The sequence below is a fragment of the Neltuma alba genome, unplaced genomic scaffold (genome assembly GCF_004799145.2).
Source record: "Neltuma alba isolate B1F8T4 unplaced genomic scaffold, ASM479914v2 tig00013430_pilon, whole genome shotgun sequence".
NCBI classification, from domain to species: Eukaryota; Viridiplantae; Streptophyta; class Magnoliopsida; order Fabales; family Fabaceae; genus Neltuma; species Neltuma alba.
Genome location: NW_021637680.1, coordinates 103,945 through 121,406, shown reverse-complemented (window position 1 = coordinate 121,406; position 17,462 = coordinate 103,945). Strand labels below are relative to the sequence as shown.

At 34.8% G+C, this 17,462-nt stretch overlaps 2 protein-coding genes across 2 annotated transcripts; both read left to right on the top strand.

Annotated features, from left to right (window-relative positions):
* The first annotated feature begins 418 nt into the window (after positions 1–418).
* LOC114737351 (uncharacterized) lies at positions 419–3,390 on the top strand. Its single transcript, XM_028925272.1, has 3 exons — positions 419–471; positions 815–1,366; positions 3,358–3,390. Exons 2-3 carry the CDS (start codon positions 829–831, stop codon positions 3,363–3,365), a joined length of 546 nt encoding a protein of 181 aa, XP_028781105.1. The 5' UTR covers positions 419–471; positions 815–828; the 3' UTR covers positions 3,366–3,390.
* Positions 3,391–5,383: 1,993 nt separating this feature from the next.
* On the top strand, positions 5,384–16,300 carry LOC114737348 (dolichyl-diphosphooligosaccharide--protein glycosyltransferase subunit STT3A). The gene is made up of 23 exons (XM_028925268.1): positions 5,384–5,592; positions 6,067–6,129; positions 6,453–6,508; positions 6,613–6,684; positions 6,876–6,981; positions 7,057–7,107; positions 7,905–8,000; positions 8,207–8,266; positions 8,369–8,482; positions 9,031–9,117; positions 11,179–11,282; positions 11,376–11,471; positions 11,710–11,830; positions 11,932–12,012; positions 12,116–12,247; positions 12,350–12,580; positions 12,673–12,816; positions 13,734–13,920; positions 13,995–14,092; positions 14,811–14,890; positions 14,993–15,080; positions 15,772–15,861; positions 15,947–16,300. Exons 1-23 carry the CDS (start codon positions 5,476–5,478, stop codon positions 16,007–16,009), a joined length of 2,337 nt encoding a protein of 778 aa, XP_028781101.1. The 5' UTR covers positions 5,384–5,475; the 3' UTR covers positions 16,010–16,300.
* Positions 16,301–17,462: the final 1,162 nt, after the last annotated feature.

Below are 17,462 nucleotides of genomic sequence, written 5' to 3'. Positions count from 1 at the left end.
GGTAGTTGACTCACACAAATCCGCGTTTTGACCCGCGACACCCCATGAAGAATGGTAAAACGTTAACTAGCCAACGCCTGATGGGGAACGCAATACCTTAATTCCCAAATTACCCTCTTGAGTTTCCTCACATTACCATATTGTTTTAATCATAATTCGGACCGGTTCAGTAATTGTCAGACCCCTCATTCATGAACCACTCCATCTGGAATCTTGATTGCTCTCATAAGTAATGACTAGTCTACTTGTTACCTAGCATCTTCCTCACTAAGAATTTTTGGAGGTTCTGGGTCTGGGGGGTATTTTAGAGATTACAAACGAGAAGTGTAACCGCTACGTTTGAGCATGCTTCATGGGTCTCCTATTCTTCCAAGGCATGCCAATTTGAATCCACACGTTCTGTTGAACGACTTTCAAAACACACAACGAGCGTATTCAGAAGTAGATTATCCTCTCCCCGAAGAAAAGCAGGTATCTTTTCACGAATTGCGCTTTTCTTGATCTTCGGCCTCGTTTGTTTCTTGTAATTCAAAAACCAATTCTCTCTTGTCCTCTCTCTGGTTGTCGAGAAAATCTCGGGAAACCGTTGTCCAACCGACTGATTTTGAAAATGCTTCCTAGTTACTATAATAGTATGATACTCGTACTTGAGGGATTCCTTAGCAAGCAAACCAGTCGTTGATTCTTGTCTGGTTGCCCAGAAAATGTTGGAAATCAGTCGAATGATTCTAGATTTCCCTGCCGTTTGTTTTTGAATTCTTCTTCCTTTTAGAGAATCTCTATTTGATTACTGACAAGAAATTTAGTTTTGAAGTTGCAGAGAATAGAATGGACTGCAATTTTAGGAGCCAGAGATCTACGAGGGCTTGCATGAAGCAGACTCTGCAGATGATGTTGCTTCTACTCGTTTGTGCGTGGTTGCTATATCAGATTAATCAATCAAGAAGAGCTAATAGAACAGAAAGATTTGGTGGGGAAATCACAATTATTGAGGAATTTGGAATTGTATTGTTGGGGCGTAAAGTGATTCCATCATCGTCATGGTCGAAGCAGATCCCTATTCCCAACTCAGGAGAAGCAAATTTTGCAGCAGAATCTGAAAATGATAGAACTGATGAGGCAAAACTAAGAAGCGGGTCAGATCAGAAGGTGCAAGAAGATCATGAGAAGGATGAAACAGAGAGATTCTACAGTTTCCATGATGAAAATGGAGTTCCACCTGAAGTTAATGATGATGAAACAGGGCCTTGTGGTAATGGTTCAGGGTTTAGTTCTAGGAAGGAAATAAGAACCAGACATGGAGGAATGAACACTCATGAAACAGTCATATTTTCTGGAGATTTTCATGATGATGATGATGATGAAGGTAATTCTGAAAACAGAACTCATTCTGATACTTCCGGAATCAGTGCTGGGTATTCTTCAGCTTTGTGACATGATTGTTTCTTATGTTGTTGTAAACGAGAGCTCATAATAAAATTCAAATTAGCAATACTGTTCACAATTAACTTGAATTTTTTTTCCAATCATAGGCAATAGGAAGGGATAGTAGGGCAGCCATGGCCAATTGGCCATCAGGTTCTCAACACTTTATTAATATTATAAGGGAATCAAATATTTTCTACTCATGAAATCAATATACTCAAGTTGAATCGGTCATTGAATCAGTCAAGATTGTAGTGTAAATGTATATAGTTTAAACATAATTGAATTGGCATCAACTACATGCATGATTAAAATATACAAAAAATATTTATATATAACCCCTAAAAAGTAATCTTTAAATAAAAAATATATCAATTCATAAGTAAATAGAAGAAGCATATATGATCCACACATAATCTAACAAATCATAGTTATTAAAATACAAATATAATAGATTGTTATTTTTTTAAACTTTTTCTTAAAGTTAAAACATCTTCATTTCAGATTCAGCAAGTTTAAAACTCTTGAGTGGATTAGCAAAGAGATTAAGATTCACGAATTTAACCAAGTAATCAAGATTAGACTTGAATCATACCTTTTTTTTTTTACCACCAATGAATCATACTTATATCAAGTTCTTTATACCTATTATATAAAGTTTCCAATCACATATAACATATAGTCATACATTCTATTCTTTATATATGGGTTTACATAATTAAATGATAATAATTTAAAAATAGGATATATGGTTACGCTTGATTGAAGGATATAATGCCTATAAAGAATTTGATCTAGGGGGTGTTTGGGAAACCCAAAATCATGGTTTCAAAAGTACTTTTCTGCAAAACGAGGTAATCTCTTCCACATATTTACTTCGTAATCCGTAAAAGTACTTTTAAAACCATGGTTTGTTCTATCCAACACCATGCTAAACATTTTTCATTAGATTTTAATACTTTACCTTTTCTCTCAGTTCATGCATGGAAAAAAAAAGAATTTCTAATATTTTTTTTACATGATAATTGATCTGCATTTAGTTTTATTGAAGTGACTGATTGATGTGAATGTTGGGAAAAACGATTCTCACAAATTTAGAGAAAAAGTAAATACTAGTATATGTTATGAAGTTTTGAAATGATCCAGATTCCAGACCAAATTGGTCCGTCTTTTCAGCATCTTTCTCAAATTCAATGTCTTATTTACATTCAACTTGTCATTCAAGAAGTTCATGCAAATTTATTTCACAAGCGTAAATATCAGCTTCAATTATTTATGTTCCCGTACAAAATACTACTGTACGTTATGTACTTGTTATGACATAATAATTAAGTTTAGTTTTTGAGTCACTTTTTCATCATGCATAAATAGTTGGGCAGGCCTTGGTTTCCGTCCCCATGCTATATGGGAGGGACTTTTCCACCCATTTGGTTAGGTATGGATTGAGAAAAGATAAATTTATAAAAGGTTGAATATGCAAATATGCTTATAAAGCATATGTAAATGTGCATTTGATACCATAAATTTTTTTACATACGAAAATGCTAAGTCAATTAAATCTTATAGGGTTAGATGTATTTAATAGTTTGAAATATTTTTTTGAGTGTATTTAATACCTTAAAGTATTTTGCGAGTATCATGAGATATTTTTCAGATGCGTCCATCAACCTTGCATAAAAAAATATTTTAAGATGTTGGGTGCATCTAAAAAAATACTCCATGATGCTGGATGTATTAAAATATACTTTAAGATGCTAGACGTACTTGAAAGAAATATTTCAAGTTGTTGAATGTATCCCAAAATATTTCAGGGTGTTTTTTTTTAAACACATGTATCTTCTTATAGAGACAATCCTATTCACAATACTTTCGAATAGTCAACATGGGTATCTCTTTTAGTAAAATTTTGAATCTTGATTATTATGTTGGTAGGAAACTAACTCGAACCTGGGAAAAAAATATGTGGCGTATCTTGGGGGGAAAAAAACCTCATGATGGATGTATCCTTGACCCAATCTTGTAAGCGTCCATTGCTTCATCACCAATAAGGCCCGCTTGCTGTCCATGTGTGATGTGCAGCCCGGGTGCAAAACCAATCAAATGAGGCCACTCCATTCCGATGAAGACGTTTGGTTGACCACTTGTTCTCCCCCATGTCTACCTTTGGAGTTTCTTCGAATGAGCTCCTTCCTCCCTTAATATCTTCCTTGTTCTGACGATCTCTTTAAGGAAGAATTGTCGGATGGCAAATCGATTTTCATCGCGACAATTTCCAGAATACTAAATACATACCTCATTGTTATTCAAAACCTCCTTTAAACTATCTCCAATTTCTTCTTCTTCAGACTCTTCTATTTGTGCCCAATCCTTTGACCCTTCCTTCTCTTTTTTTCTTGACCAATGATGGTAGATTTGCGGGCTTTAGAGTTTTATCAATAACTGCTCCGTGGTAAACCCTTTTGACCCTTCCCTTTTTTTTATTATTATTATTCTAATTTCGAAGGAAAACTTTTTGAAATCCTAAATTAGCCAAGGGAGTAATATGACACAAGGACATTATATTTACTGTTTTGTAATAATCATAGGCAGCATTTGAAACCTTAACAGCCGATTCAACACGATTAAAGCATATTTTCACTTGATAAGGATTAGCTTAAAGTTCAGGGTGTCTTGGGAATACTTGGGCATACACTTCAATTTTTAATTTGATTTCTATGTATTTTTTTTTATTAAATCTTTTAATTTTACTTTTTTAACACCATTAATCTCTATGACTTTGTTTTATTAGTATTATTAGACCATGTACAAAAACTAATTGCGCTAACAAAGTAAAATTAAATGATTTAATATTAAGAGAAAAACTTATAGGTATCAAGTTAAAAATTGAAGGAAACTATAGGTACCTAAGTAATGGTGCTAAAAAAAACTACCAAATTATATAAATTGGGTAAAAATTTCAACTTGTTGTCTCTCCCTATTTGATTTAATTTTATTTTCCATAGAAGAGTTCTAGCCAGTGGCCAAGTCAATTCATGATAAACATTACTTATGATTTTTAATATAAAAACTAGTTGAGAGTTCGAGATTTGAGATGTTATGCTTTTCAAATCTAAAATATTGAAGGATCTCTCAAAAGTATTCTATTTTGGTTTTCCTCTAATAAAACCTCAATATATTTTGTCTTCTAATATAAGGGATAGTTCCCTACACAAAATAATTAAAAAAATAGTTTAAAAGGCTTAACACATTTAACTATATCCCCAAATCAAATTACTTATTGAACCCTTGTACTATTATCTGTTCTTAATAAAAGTTAGATACCTAATTTGAAGAAATTAAAAAAATTAGTTAAGTTTATTATTTATTACTAATGTGTGTTGATCTCCTTAAAATTTTTTTTAATCATATGTGTTAAATAATTAGAATTATTCCTTAATCAAAACTCCTTATAATCAATAAAGATATGCGTTAATATAAACTTTGGTCCCTCAAGTTTGGTTTCAAATTGGTTTTAGTCCCTTAAATTTTAAATCATAAGTTTTGATCCCTCAAAATTTTTTTCCATTTAAAACATTAGTCCTTATAACCCAATAAAATTTAGACCATTTTGCTTTTAGAGGGACCAAAATCTATGATTTAAAATTTGAGAGACGAAAACCAAAATAAACACTGACTTGAGGAAAGAAAAAAAATATTAACCTAAAGATCTTTTAGGAGAAAAATGGAAGTGACACATCACTTTTAGTCATACGTGGAGCTGGGAGAACCAACTTCCAATTGAATGACGCATCGTGGCAAAAACAGCATTCCTGAACCAATTCCGACGCCACTAGTTACCACGCAATAAAAATTCGCCACGCAGGAAAACTGAATGATATCATCGTCATTACATACAAATTTCAGATCCCCTATAGTCTTTTCGCATACGCACAAATTGGAGTCTTCCCTCCCCTCTCGAGTCTTCCTTTCCACAACGACGACTTCAGTAGCTGGGGTCTCAGTCTCTGAGGCACGCACTCTCTCTTCACCTAAAGCTCAATTTGGCCGTCAATGGCGGCATCCGATGCCTCCAACGGCAGCTCCTTCCGGAATGCTTTCGGAAGCGTCCTTTCGTTCTTCATCTTAATCCTGATTGGTGTTCTCGCCTTTTCGATCCGTCTCTTCTCTGTAAGAATTTTTACCTTTCTGTGTCCATGGATTTGATAATGTAATTTTGGCCCAATACATTTTTCTTTTGTGCGTTTTTCTGGTCCTGATTTGAACTGCATGAATGGCTGGCCAATTGATATATTTTTGCTTATTCATAAGGTCAGAAATTTTGTTAGCCAAAATTATCATTTCTGGTTGGTGAAAAAGTAATGGAAAAAATGGTCCCGAGTCTCGGTGTCATACTTAAATTTGGTATAACTTGACTGGGCGATATTTATACATCACTTTATCAATAAGCTCTAAATGCCATCTTCTTCTCATTATATTCTGCTATATAAAATTTGGCCTCATAAAGTTCATATCTCTGCCTGCATTACACTCTTTACAATTTTGCCCTATTCTTTCTGGCAGCACCATGGTGATATATGTATTTCATTTGTTGATCATTGTCTAGCATTCCATGACATTGACCTCTTTCGTGTACTGATACAGGTTATAAAGTACGAGAGTGTGATTCATGAGTTTGATCCTTATTTCAATTATAGAGTCACTCAGGTAAGCTTTTTGTGAAATGAAACCTTTTCCCACCGATGGCCACATATTCTTGCGATGATTGATTAGTCTCTCAAACTGATGCTGTTGTTTTCTCCCGAGCTTCTTAGTTGCTGATTAGTGGGTTTAAAAATTTAAATTCATCCTTATCGTATGAGACTTATTATTTTTGTAGTCCGATTTTATGCACAGAAGATAATTTTTTTTTTTTCCGGTTCCAAGTATGTGTGTGACAAAGAAAGAACTACATATGTTTTCTGGAAAAAGAATCTATAGCAATGCAATGAAATCTCACAGAAGATGACAGGAATATTGGTTGGTTTCAGTTTCTAACGAAGAATGGGATATATGATTTTTGGAACTGGTTTGATGATCGAACTTGGTAAGTAACCAGTGCATGAATTGAAACACTTTTCCTTCTTGATCATCTCGTTAATTGTTGGATTATATTTCTAGTGTTAATTAGTGTCACTCTTTTCTTTCAAGGTATCCTCTGGGTCGTGTAATTGGTGGGACTGTCTATCCTGGTTTGACTTTGACAGCAGGCACCTTATGGTGGTAAGTGTCTCAAATAGTGCAGTTTGTGCTATTTATACTAACGCTCTTGGTGTTCTGTTGATAGCAGACTTGATATGTATCTGCGCTAGTAATTGTTTTGTGGCTTATCTGAATCCTGAATACTTTAGACATTCCTCTTTGTGCTTTTCAAATATTTGACTGCTTTTTGGGTCATTGTCTTTTGATATCAGGTTACTGAATTCTTTAAATATTCCTCTCTCAGTAGAGACCGTTTGTGTATTCACTGCACCTATATTTTCAGCCTTTGCTTCATGGGCAACTTATCTCCTGACTAAGGTTTGTTCTACCCATATTGAATATTTTTAATATTATTAATATCTGTATTAATATAATGCACCTGCCTCTGTGCAGGAAGTTAAGGGTTCTGGGGCAGGACTGACAGCTGCAGCTCTTTTAGCTATGGTGAATATCTTGGCTGGTTTTGTGACTAGATTATTTTCATTGAATTTTGTCTAATTCTTGACAGCGATACTAATAACATGCTAACATAGATTAAGTGAGAATGTCTTGTTGGTTTGTGTTTACGGTTTAGAACCATTTCACTCAGTGTTGGCTACAAAAGATAAATAAATAAATAAGCATCCAACGGAGTATGTTCTATTCTGATCTTCACTGCTATTTGCCGTAAATCCTACAGGTTTTTGTTGTGGTAATATTAATTTTTGTGAAAAGGAGCATTCCTCAAGATTATGAATTCCATTGTTGTTTGCTTCATGCCTTATGCAGGAAAATTCTTCACAGTCTAATCTTGTTTGTTGCTACTTCATAACTTGCGTGCAATATCACTGTTTCACCTACTTAAGACTGGCTCTATTGTATTTTTTTGGGGGATATGCAGTGGTGATGCTTTAATTTCCCTTTTTTGTTGTTGAAAGGGTCATATTTCATTATACTGGCTTGACTTGTCACTCGAGTTTTACGTGGGATATGGTGCTAATTCTATCTTTGGGTATTAATGATTTAATTGTTCAGCGTTCTTAGATTGTAAGCGTGATGAATATATATCTTTTGTAATTGAAGCGGATACAAGTTGATTTGGCAGGTTGCTTGTTAAAAAGGGATCCTAACCCTATATGAATTGCATGGTTGAATTATAAATATGTAATCATTCTCTATTCTATTATGTTTTTATTTGCTGTTCCCTGGCTCTCCTCATATATATAAGTGGTCTTCTTCTCTAAATATGTTTCTATTTGCAGGTCCCCTCATATATATCTCGGTCAGTGGCTGGGAGCTATGATAATGAAGCTGTTGCTATATTTGCTTTGATTTTCACTTTCTACCTCTATATAAAGGTTAGCCCTCTAATAATCCCAGCATCCCCCCCCCCGGGGGGGAGTCTTGTGCTGATCACTTCAAAATATGTAGAAAGTCATCAGAAAGGTTGCTTATTAGTTTAATTCATTTTCCCTTAGTGTATTATTAAAATTTTCTATATGATTTGTTGCTCATGCACTTGTGTTCTCTGTTATTTTTCTGACTTTACTTACATGTGATGTAGACACTAAATACAGGGTCTCTCTTTTATGCCACTTTGAATGCCATCGCATATTTTTACATGGTAAGATTTGTATGATGGAAACTTGTTCCCCCCCCCCCCCTTTATTTCTTACTATGCAGCTTCAATTATGTTGTCTTTTTATTGTTTTTCTTTATCTTGCAGGTTTGCTCATGGGGAGGGTACACTTTTATTATCAACCTCATTCCAATGCATGTACTGTTGTGCATAATAACTGGTCGCTATTCTTCTCGACTGTACATTGCTTACGCACCTCTTGTGAGTATCTAGTGCAATCACGCAGTTATCTTCTTTAGTTCAGATCAATGCCTTTTCTCTTAATTGAAATGTGGACAGTGCATGTGATGGTTCTTAGAGGAAATCTTGTATTATTTATTCAACAGGATGGTGATATTCTGTGTTATGCATATACTACTGTTATACATGATTTTCTTTATTAATTTGGAAATTTTAACATTCTTGCTGCCTCTCAATCAGTCAGAACCTTCATTTACAAATTTGAGATGTTCGTTTGTATTTTATGGGTTAGGATAATCTTTGGTTCCTCAAGTTTGTTCTCATTTTGATTTTAGTCCTTTAAGTTTTAAACATTTTGATCCCTCAAGTTTCTGTTCATTTAAAACATTGCTCTTTATAATTCAATAAAAACTTGGACCATTTTGCCCTTCAAGGGATCAAAACCTATGGTTTGAAACTTGAGGGACCAAAACTATTATATTAACCCAATAATTGTTTGGAAACTTTTTCTCGTCCAGCAAATCTGGATATTTTGTTTCTGGTTAAAATTGTGAAACTCCTCAATATAGGTTGTCTTGGGCACACTGTTGGCTTCCTTGGTGCCCGTTGTTGGATTCAATGCTGTCATGACGTCAGAACACTTTGCATCGTTTCTGGTGAGTTATCCCCTACTCTTTGAAATAACAGCTATGGTTGACAAGAAGATCATGCTTTATGAGAAAAGAATAACTATTTCTCCTTCATGATTAATTTATAGCTCCTTAAATTCACTTTGACCATTTTTCTGCCAAAAAAGAATTTAAAGAAAGTTAGAGAATAGGACAATGCATTCTCCTTGAAATAAATAATGAAGACAAACACCTGAAAAGAGAGATGCTTTCAATCCCTCTGCACATACATAAAAATCGCCTGGCTCATGTGTAGGCAGCACAGTCAATGAAGAGTTCTTGAGATGTGAGACCTACTGCCCCATTGTGCTGTATTCATTTGTTGAGGGGATTATTGACATTCCTCCAATTGGGCAAGGAAAGATACCCAAAATGCCTACTTAGAGCAACTGACTACACTAGAATTTTATTAAAATCAGATTATGATTTTCAAAAGGCCTCCTTTCCATCTTAATTATTAGAAGGTAGAATTGAAATAAATATCCATGATTGACAGCCAAGTCGAACTTATGAGGAAATGGGCTTCGGCATCTACAAAGTTTGAATCCTTTGTGTTGTGGACAATGAATTGAGATGTTTTTCATAATTTTTTTGTCAAGGAGGAGTAAAGGGCCGTATGTTAAGTTTTGGGCATAATCAAGTATGCATCAGCCTGAGTGAGTTTGCGTGTTAGGGAGAAATATTGCCCTTCATCATTAAGCTCCCCAAAACAAAACCACCATGAGGTCCTACATATTGTCCTACCACCTTATGGATATGTCCATTAAGGTCTCCACCAACGAAAATCTTTTCATCAAGTGTGCTTTGACAACCCCTCCATATACACCTTAAGATGTGCCTGTGCCTCTACTTGAGTTACACAAGTGTTGATAATGTTGATATTATCTTGTCCAACAATCATTCTTGAAGATATGATTTCGTCCTTAATCCTTTTAATTTCCATTGCAATCTTCTTCCACTCTTCGCCAACAATGATACTGTCACTGTTTCTCATACCTACTTTTTCCATGTACCAAAATTTGAAATCTGCAAATTCCCTAAATTTTTTCTGTAGCCCATTTAGTTTCCTGGAGGAACAAGATGTTAATGTTTGTCTTTTTCATAACTCCTACCACCTTCATAGATTTGTGAAACAGGGTCCCAATGTTCCAAGCGCCAACTATGATCTTGCTCTCATTGACTAACTTTGTTAGTCACATCTGTCCAGAAAAGTGCAGTAGCTCTTACTCATTTAACACTACAAACAGGCAATGTTGTAGTGGCTCTCCCTCATTTGTCCCTATACTCGAGTCAAACAGTATATCACTTCTGGGCATTGACCTAGCATTAGCACAAGTTCTTCGATTTTGTTATCTAAAACTCTGAAAATTCTGTTTCTTCTCAAATACATTTTGGAGTTAAGGTCTGGAATTTTGTTCTGTCCTGTGGAGCCATGTCAGCGGTGGAAGTAGACTGAAGATTTTTTAAGCTATAATGTATTGCATGAGTATTTACTTATATACGTGATCATTTCAAATTTGTGAAAACTCTTTTCCTCTCTAACACAAAGTGATTTAACTTGCCCAGATTCCTGATTATTGCTTGAAAAATAATTTAACCAAATGTAATATCATATAATTTCAAGGGCAAAAATATTTAGGAATTAAGAATCACATAATTATAATCAATTAATTGCAATTAAGCACATAATTCTTAAAATGTCATTAACACTCAATTAAGTCAAATAATTATGATTTAAGCTGTAAAAGTGTCCTAAAACTCACAAAATAAGCCATGAAAGCACACATCAAATATGGATTCATCAATTTGAAATCTACAACTATTTCAAAGCCCACTTAATCAAATTAGCATAATTTATATGCTATTTACTTTTCTTAATCCACTTGTTTATGTTTGGGCGCAATCCAACTCATTTGAGCATTTTGCTGACTTGTAAAATGGATAAGGAACTTGAATATGCTAGTTAAATTTTATTGTTTGAACCACAGCAATTTTTTTCTTTGTTTACCTCAAAACCTTGCTTCCCTTTCGCTAATTCTTGTTCTGCAGGTTTTCATCATTATCCATGTGGTGGCTCTTGTGTACTACATCAGAGGAATTCTATCCCCAAAAATGTTCAAAGTAGCCGTGACACTAGTTGTATCTGTTGGCCTGTGAGCATCCCTTTGCATGGTTTATTTACCCGCTGGAAGCATGGCAAGTGGAAAACTGAACTTATTTGACACTTATGGATCTTTAATTTTCAGGGCAGTATGTTTTGCAGCAGTAGCAGTACTTGTAGCTGTGGTAGCTTCAAGCCCAACGAAGGGATGGAGTGGACGGAGTTTGAGTCTGCTAGACCCGTAAGAACCTTGTTCTGAATTATTTGTTATCTAGTATCTTTTCATTTTTGCTTTGCAGTTTGGTTTCTGTTTGAGATCACTGTTGGTCCGTAAATACATGGATGGACTATAAGAAGTATCTTTTGATTTATCTGCTTTTCCCCCTTTTCATTTTACTATATCCTCTTTTCTTTTTGGTTTTTGGTCTTGTGAACTGGCTCATAGCTTTTAAAATGTTCTGTAATTCTGTGTTCAACAGTACCTATGCCAGCAAGTATATACCGATCATAGCTAGTGTGAGTGAGCATCAACCTCCTACCTGGCCATCTTACTTCATGGACATTAATGTCTTGGCATTCTTGGTTCCAGCAGGCATCATTGTAAGTTAATTCTCTAGCAAGAAACCCTGTTGTCCTTTTACATTTCCTTTTCTTATGGGGTTTTATACGAACTATGTCATCCTTTTCTTTACCTGCTGTAGGCGTGCTTTTCACCTTTATCGGATGCAAGCTCTTTTGTGGTGCTGTATATCGTAATGTCTGTATATTTTTCTGGAGTCATGGTAAGAACTATTGTTTTACTGTATTTTGATCACGCATTATAGTATATTTTTTTCTATGTTATTAACTTATTATGGAAGCCATTGTTGTGTTGTTAAATATCAGGTTCGCCTTATGCTTGTACTGGCTCCAGCAGCATGCATAATGTCTGGGATTGCTCTTTCTCAAGCTTTTGATGTCTTCACAGGATCAATCAAATTTCAGTTACCTAACATTTTAGATGATTCTCGTATTGACGTAAGCATTTATTTGTTGTGCTTCACAAATTTGGCACTGCTTTACATTCCTATGGTCATTCTATAAGCTTGCTTTGTTCATATTTTGTTTTTAACAACCAAGGTGAGGGATGCGACCTCTGATAATGCTGTGGCACCAACTGATGTGGCAAAGACTGCTAAAAGTGAGGAGACGACCAAGGAACGCACGTCAAAAAGGAGCAAAAAGAAGGAAAAAGAGCCTGTGGAAAAGCCTCCTAGTAAGTCACAGGTTAAGAAGAGGCTCTTGGTTTTGCCTCTGGGAACATCCATCATCGCTATTTTCTTACTTATGTTATTGGGTGCCTTCTATGTGGTAATTTAGCCTTCCTTTTCTCTCATTGTGTAATTTCAGAAGTCTGATGTAGTTCATTAGAGTTTGTTTAAAGTAATTTCACTCTTTTGTAGGTTCATAGCGTATGGGCAGCAGCAGAAGCCTATTCAGCGCCTTCTATTGTTCTAACATCACGTTCACATGATGGGTTACATGTTTTCGACGATTTTAGGGAAGCTTATGCTTGGTTGAGCCATAATACAGAAGTAGATGATAAAGTGGGTTTGTGACATTTCCTGACCTTTCCAATTGTTAGTGTTGCGCTTGTAGTTGTGTGCGTATTCTCTATATTGCTCAATTTTGGAAGAAATCATGGCTTTCCCTTTGGAAGGTTATCGTTTAGGCTTCTCATTTAACGTTGTTTTGGAATATGTCATGATCTTTGGCTTCAACAATTCATATCTGTGTAGAATTCTTGATATTTTCTGATTTAAGCTGTGAATCTAAATAATTACTCTTTTACCATCAATTTGAGTGAATAAACTATGACGCTTGACTAGTGGTTTTTTTTTTTTTTTTTAATTTAAACATAGTGCTTTTGGATGGACATTTTCGTTTTTGATAATGAAAATATCTTGTTCCTCAGAAGTTAGTAAATGTAAAATGAATTGTAATTTTGTTGATTTGACTAAATTGACGTTGAGGATTACATTGGAGAATAATTTTCCTTTTGTATGTTTTTCTTCCCATTGTGTCTCTTTCCCCTAAATTTGTTTTTTGGGTGAAAAAAATAGAAATGCACATTGATTATTCCAATAATCCGAGCACCAGTGGAATATTTGAGATCCCCTGTGATATATGTACACAAGTAACCATTGGTACTTGTCTATAAATTTCATTATTTATCTGAAAGCTAGCCTGCTATGTTTATAAGTTCGTCAGGCTGTTTCGTGAAGCCTCCTTATAAAAAATTTAAAAAAAAAAAATGAAGACATTCCCTCTCCCAAACTGGAAGAAGGCTCCATTCCTTATTGGTTCATATCATGTTAGATTCTGGACAAAGTTTTTCTCTAAACGATACTTGTTCCACATACAGCTTTTCCCCCCGTCAAAGAAAAGGAAAATAATGCATTGCTGTAAACCCGTTGTCTATGGATGTTTAAGAAAATTGATGTTTATACGGAATTTCTTGTAGGTGGCATCATGGTGGGACTATGGATATCAAACTACTGCCATGGCTAACCGAACTGTTATCGTTGACAATAATACCTGGAATAACACACATATTGCCACTGTTGGTACGGCAATGTCTTCTCCCGAGAAGGCAGCTTGGGAAATTTTCCACTCCTTGGATGTAAAATATGTTCTTGTTGTCTTTGGAGGTCAGCATCTTTTCTCTTGTATGAGATTATTTAATCCTAGTCACCCTTTTCTGACTTGTTGCTTCACTTGCTAGGATTGGTTGGCTATCCCAGTGACGATATCAACAAGTTCCTATGGATGGTCCGTATAGGAGGGGGTGTATTCCCTCACATAAGGGAATCAGATTATCTAGTAAGTTACTTATGAGCAACATTGAGTTCTCTATCAAGCCCCCTTAATACTCCCTCCAGTCTTAGATGGAAGAATGAAATAATCCTCCGATCCTTAATATAAGATCTATTTAACTAATTTGATTAGATTAAGAAAGTTAGGTAAGTTAGTTAATTATAAGAAAAGTGACACATTTTTCCTAAAACACCATAATCATCTTTCTTAATACCCCCTTTTCCTCTTCTACTTGATTATGGTTTAGGGAGTATCCATATAAGTAATTTAGAGAAAATTGATAAATATGAAAAATGGATCTTATATTTAGGATCAAAACCAACTCAAGAATTTGGTCCTATATTGAGGACCGGAGGAGTAATTAATTTATGGAAATTAATAAAATTAGTTGAGTTACTTATTTGTAAAAAATGGGTGTTAGTTTCCCCAAAATACTCCTTTGATTATTTGTATAAAAAACTATCACATTGATAGAATTCTCCCTTTACTATGTGTAATAATAGGGATAGTTTATGGAGAAAATTATAAACTTGGAAAACAAAGTGAATTGAGGCTTTATATTCAGGACCATTACAACCTACTCAGCTAGCTTCTAGATTTAGGATTGAAGGGAGAATTATGTCAGGACAGTAGATGATAATTTAGCTTGCTTTTATAATTACTAGGTTCTGAGATGAGTTATGATTGGCATGTTAATATCTTTCCTTACTGTTTCTGATAATAGAGGGATGGTAATTATCGGATCGATTCTATGGCCACACCAACAATGCTGAACTGTCTCATGTATAAACTCTGCTATTACAGGTCTCTCCTCTGCTGGAATTCGGCTGTTTGCAAGTTCTTCTTTTTTTTTTTCCCCCTTTGTCTTTGTTAAATGTTTAGACACTCAAAACTTTGATTTTACAGATTTGTAGAAACCGACGGTAGAGCCTTTGACAAAGTGAGGCGGACGGAAATTGGGAAGAAATATTTCAAACTTACTCATTTCGAAGAGGTCAGAGGAATTTCTAATGTCTTGCAAGCAAATGGTTAAAGATAAATAGATTTGGCTAGAATAAGAGTTACCAATTTTCTAGCATAGGATTAAAGATGAATAATTCTAACAAGAATTTCATTTAAGGTCATTCCAACGTAAGTTAGACGTGCTTGAACTTGTTCGTCAGTCAGTCCCTCCTCCCTCGCCTAGTATGCACTATAAAAAACTGCTCATACGTCCGTGATAATAACTATAACCGCCGTCCCTAGCCTGCCTGGTTTGTTGATTTTTGTTTACTTCTGGTCATTAATCTAGATACACATATTGAAACTTAGATTTATAGGTGAATTATATGCCAGCTATCACTTTCGATATTGTTCCTAGGGAATGATCATCCCACGCCCATTCATGGCGTTTCTTGTTAAAGGAATCATGACTAGCTGAAGAATGAAGGAGGAATATATAAAAAGAGGGTGAAATGATCAACTGAATGAATGAATGGCTATTTTATTTTCTTTGCGTTTCGCATAGTTTGCAAATGATAGGTATGATGCATACACACGAGCCTGTTATAGAACAGATGAATGGAGAGAGTGCCAGGTGTCAAGAATATAACATAAATAAGAACGAAGAAATACCACATAACTTGCCAATGTGGGAACTGCATGGCCGAGGCTTATGTACACACAATGACTTGTAATGCTTCCAGGTATTCACAACTCACCATTGGATGGTTCGGATATACAAGTTGAAACCTCCAAGGAACAGGATTCGAGGAAAGGTTAAGAAATCAAAATCGGTATGTCATGTTTCTTCTTTATTGGCCTAGAAAACCACATTTTTGGTCTCGAATAGTTGGTTAATTATGTCCCGTCCTGAACCAGAAAACAAGCTCAAAGCCAACAAGTGGATCCAAAAGAAGAGGAACAGGAAGGAACCCGTTTTAGTTTAGTGTTTAATGTATTGTTTTTCTCACAGGTAATATTTAGCAGTGCGTATTCCATACATTTGCATACATGGGACATGCAGAGATTTTGCCGGCTTTAGTTGTCATACTCCCCATTTGTATGTTGAATTATCAATCAACGATTATAGGCTTATATTTTTTGCCAACTACATGATCATATGATTCTATATTATCCAGAGATTAGAGTGCTCAACAGAAAATGATTGTCTATACCTGATCTATTGAACAAGCTGATCAAACAAACAATATGACTGGCGGAGGTGACTTTGGATTTTTTTTTTTTTTTTTTTGGGCTGGCCATCACAACAATCTATTTAAGACGTCCTAGTGCTTGTTTGGAATGGTTGTAAGATTCTTCAAAAGCAGAAATATGAAGTAATTACTCCTTTGGTCCTATTTATAAAATAGTTCTAACATGTTTCACACGATTTACACATATCAAGAAAAATTTTAAATTGTATTAATTTTTTTATTAAAATATAGCAATTTTCTAACTTTACTTTTATTTAATATATATACCTTTTAAAAAAAAATAATTATCTACATTATAATAAATGAAAAATAATATATTGTAATAAAAATTTAATAAAATGATTTATAAATAGGACTAAAAAATTTTCTTTCTGTCCTATAAATAGGACTAGGAGAGTAAAAAGGAGAATTATGTTTCGGCTTATCTACATTTGCTTCAAACAAGTCCTTAGTCTGTGTCGGCTTGGATTAGATTATTCTAAGTAATTATGCATTGTACAAGATATTTTTGCATAGTAAAATGCAAAAGTAATTATTTGTGGTGAAATCAAATGGGCATTGAAATAGAATACGAGGCAGCAGGTTAACCCATTAGTGCGCATGTTTTCATAGTGGTGCTAGGCATGGCCGTGTACTGACCTGAACAAAAAACGTAGCGTTGACAAAAAACCAAGGAACAAAAAAGAACGGAGGAGGAGCCAGGTACCTACATGTAGGCCCAAGTACGAAATACAAATAAAACACGCCTTGTGTTCATAAATTGTAGTTTGGCGGAAAAAAATTGTAGCTTGACAAAGATAGGGCCTATTGCCCTAATTTGTTGGGCATTCTCATTAATGCCCAATTTTGTTGTGGTCTCACTTATTTTGGGCATACATGTCACTTTACTCTTTTTTTGATTTGACATTTTCACACGACCCATCATTTATAAAATGGCTTGTCCGTGTCTCGTTTGGGAGTACATTGGAATGGAATGGGGAAAAAAAAAAAGGATTAAAAATTTAGAAATGTCATCTCTGTTTTAGGATAAAATTTAACAATAAAAATACTTGTTATCGGGGTAGAAGTTGACGTAATTGATAAAGATTTTGCTCATAAATTATAAGACTGTGAACGCACTTTCAATTCTAATCCTATTATCCCTATATGCATTTTCAAATCTCTCAATTTACAACCGATTT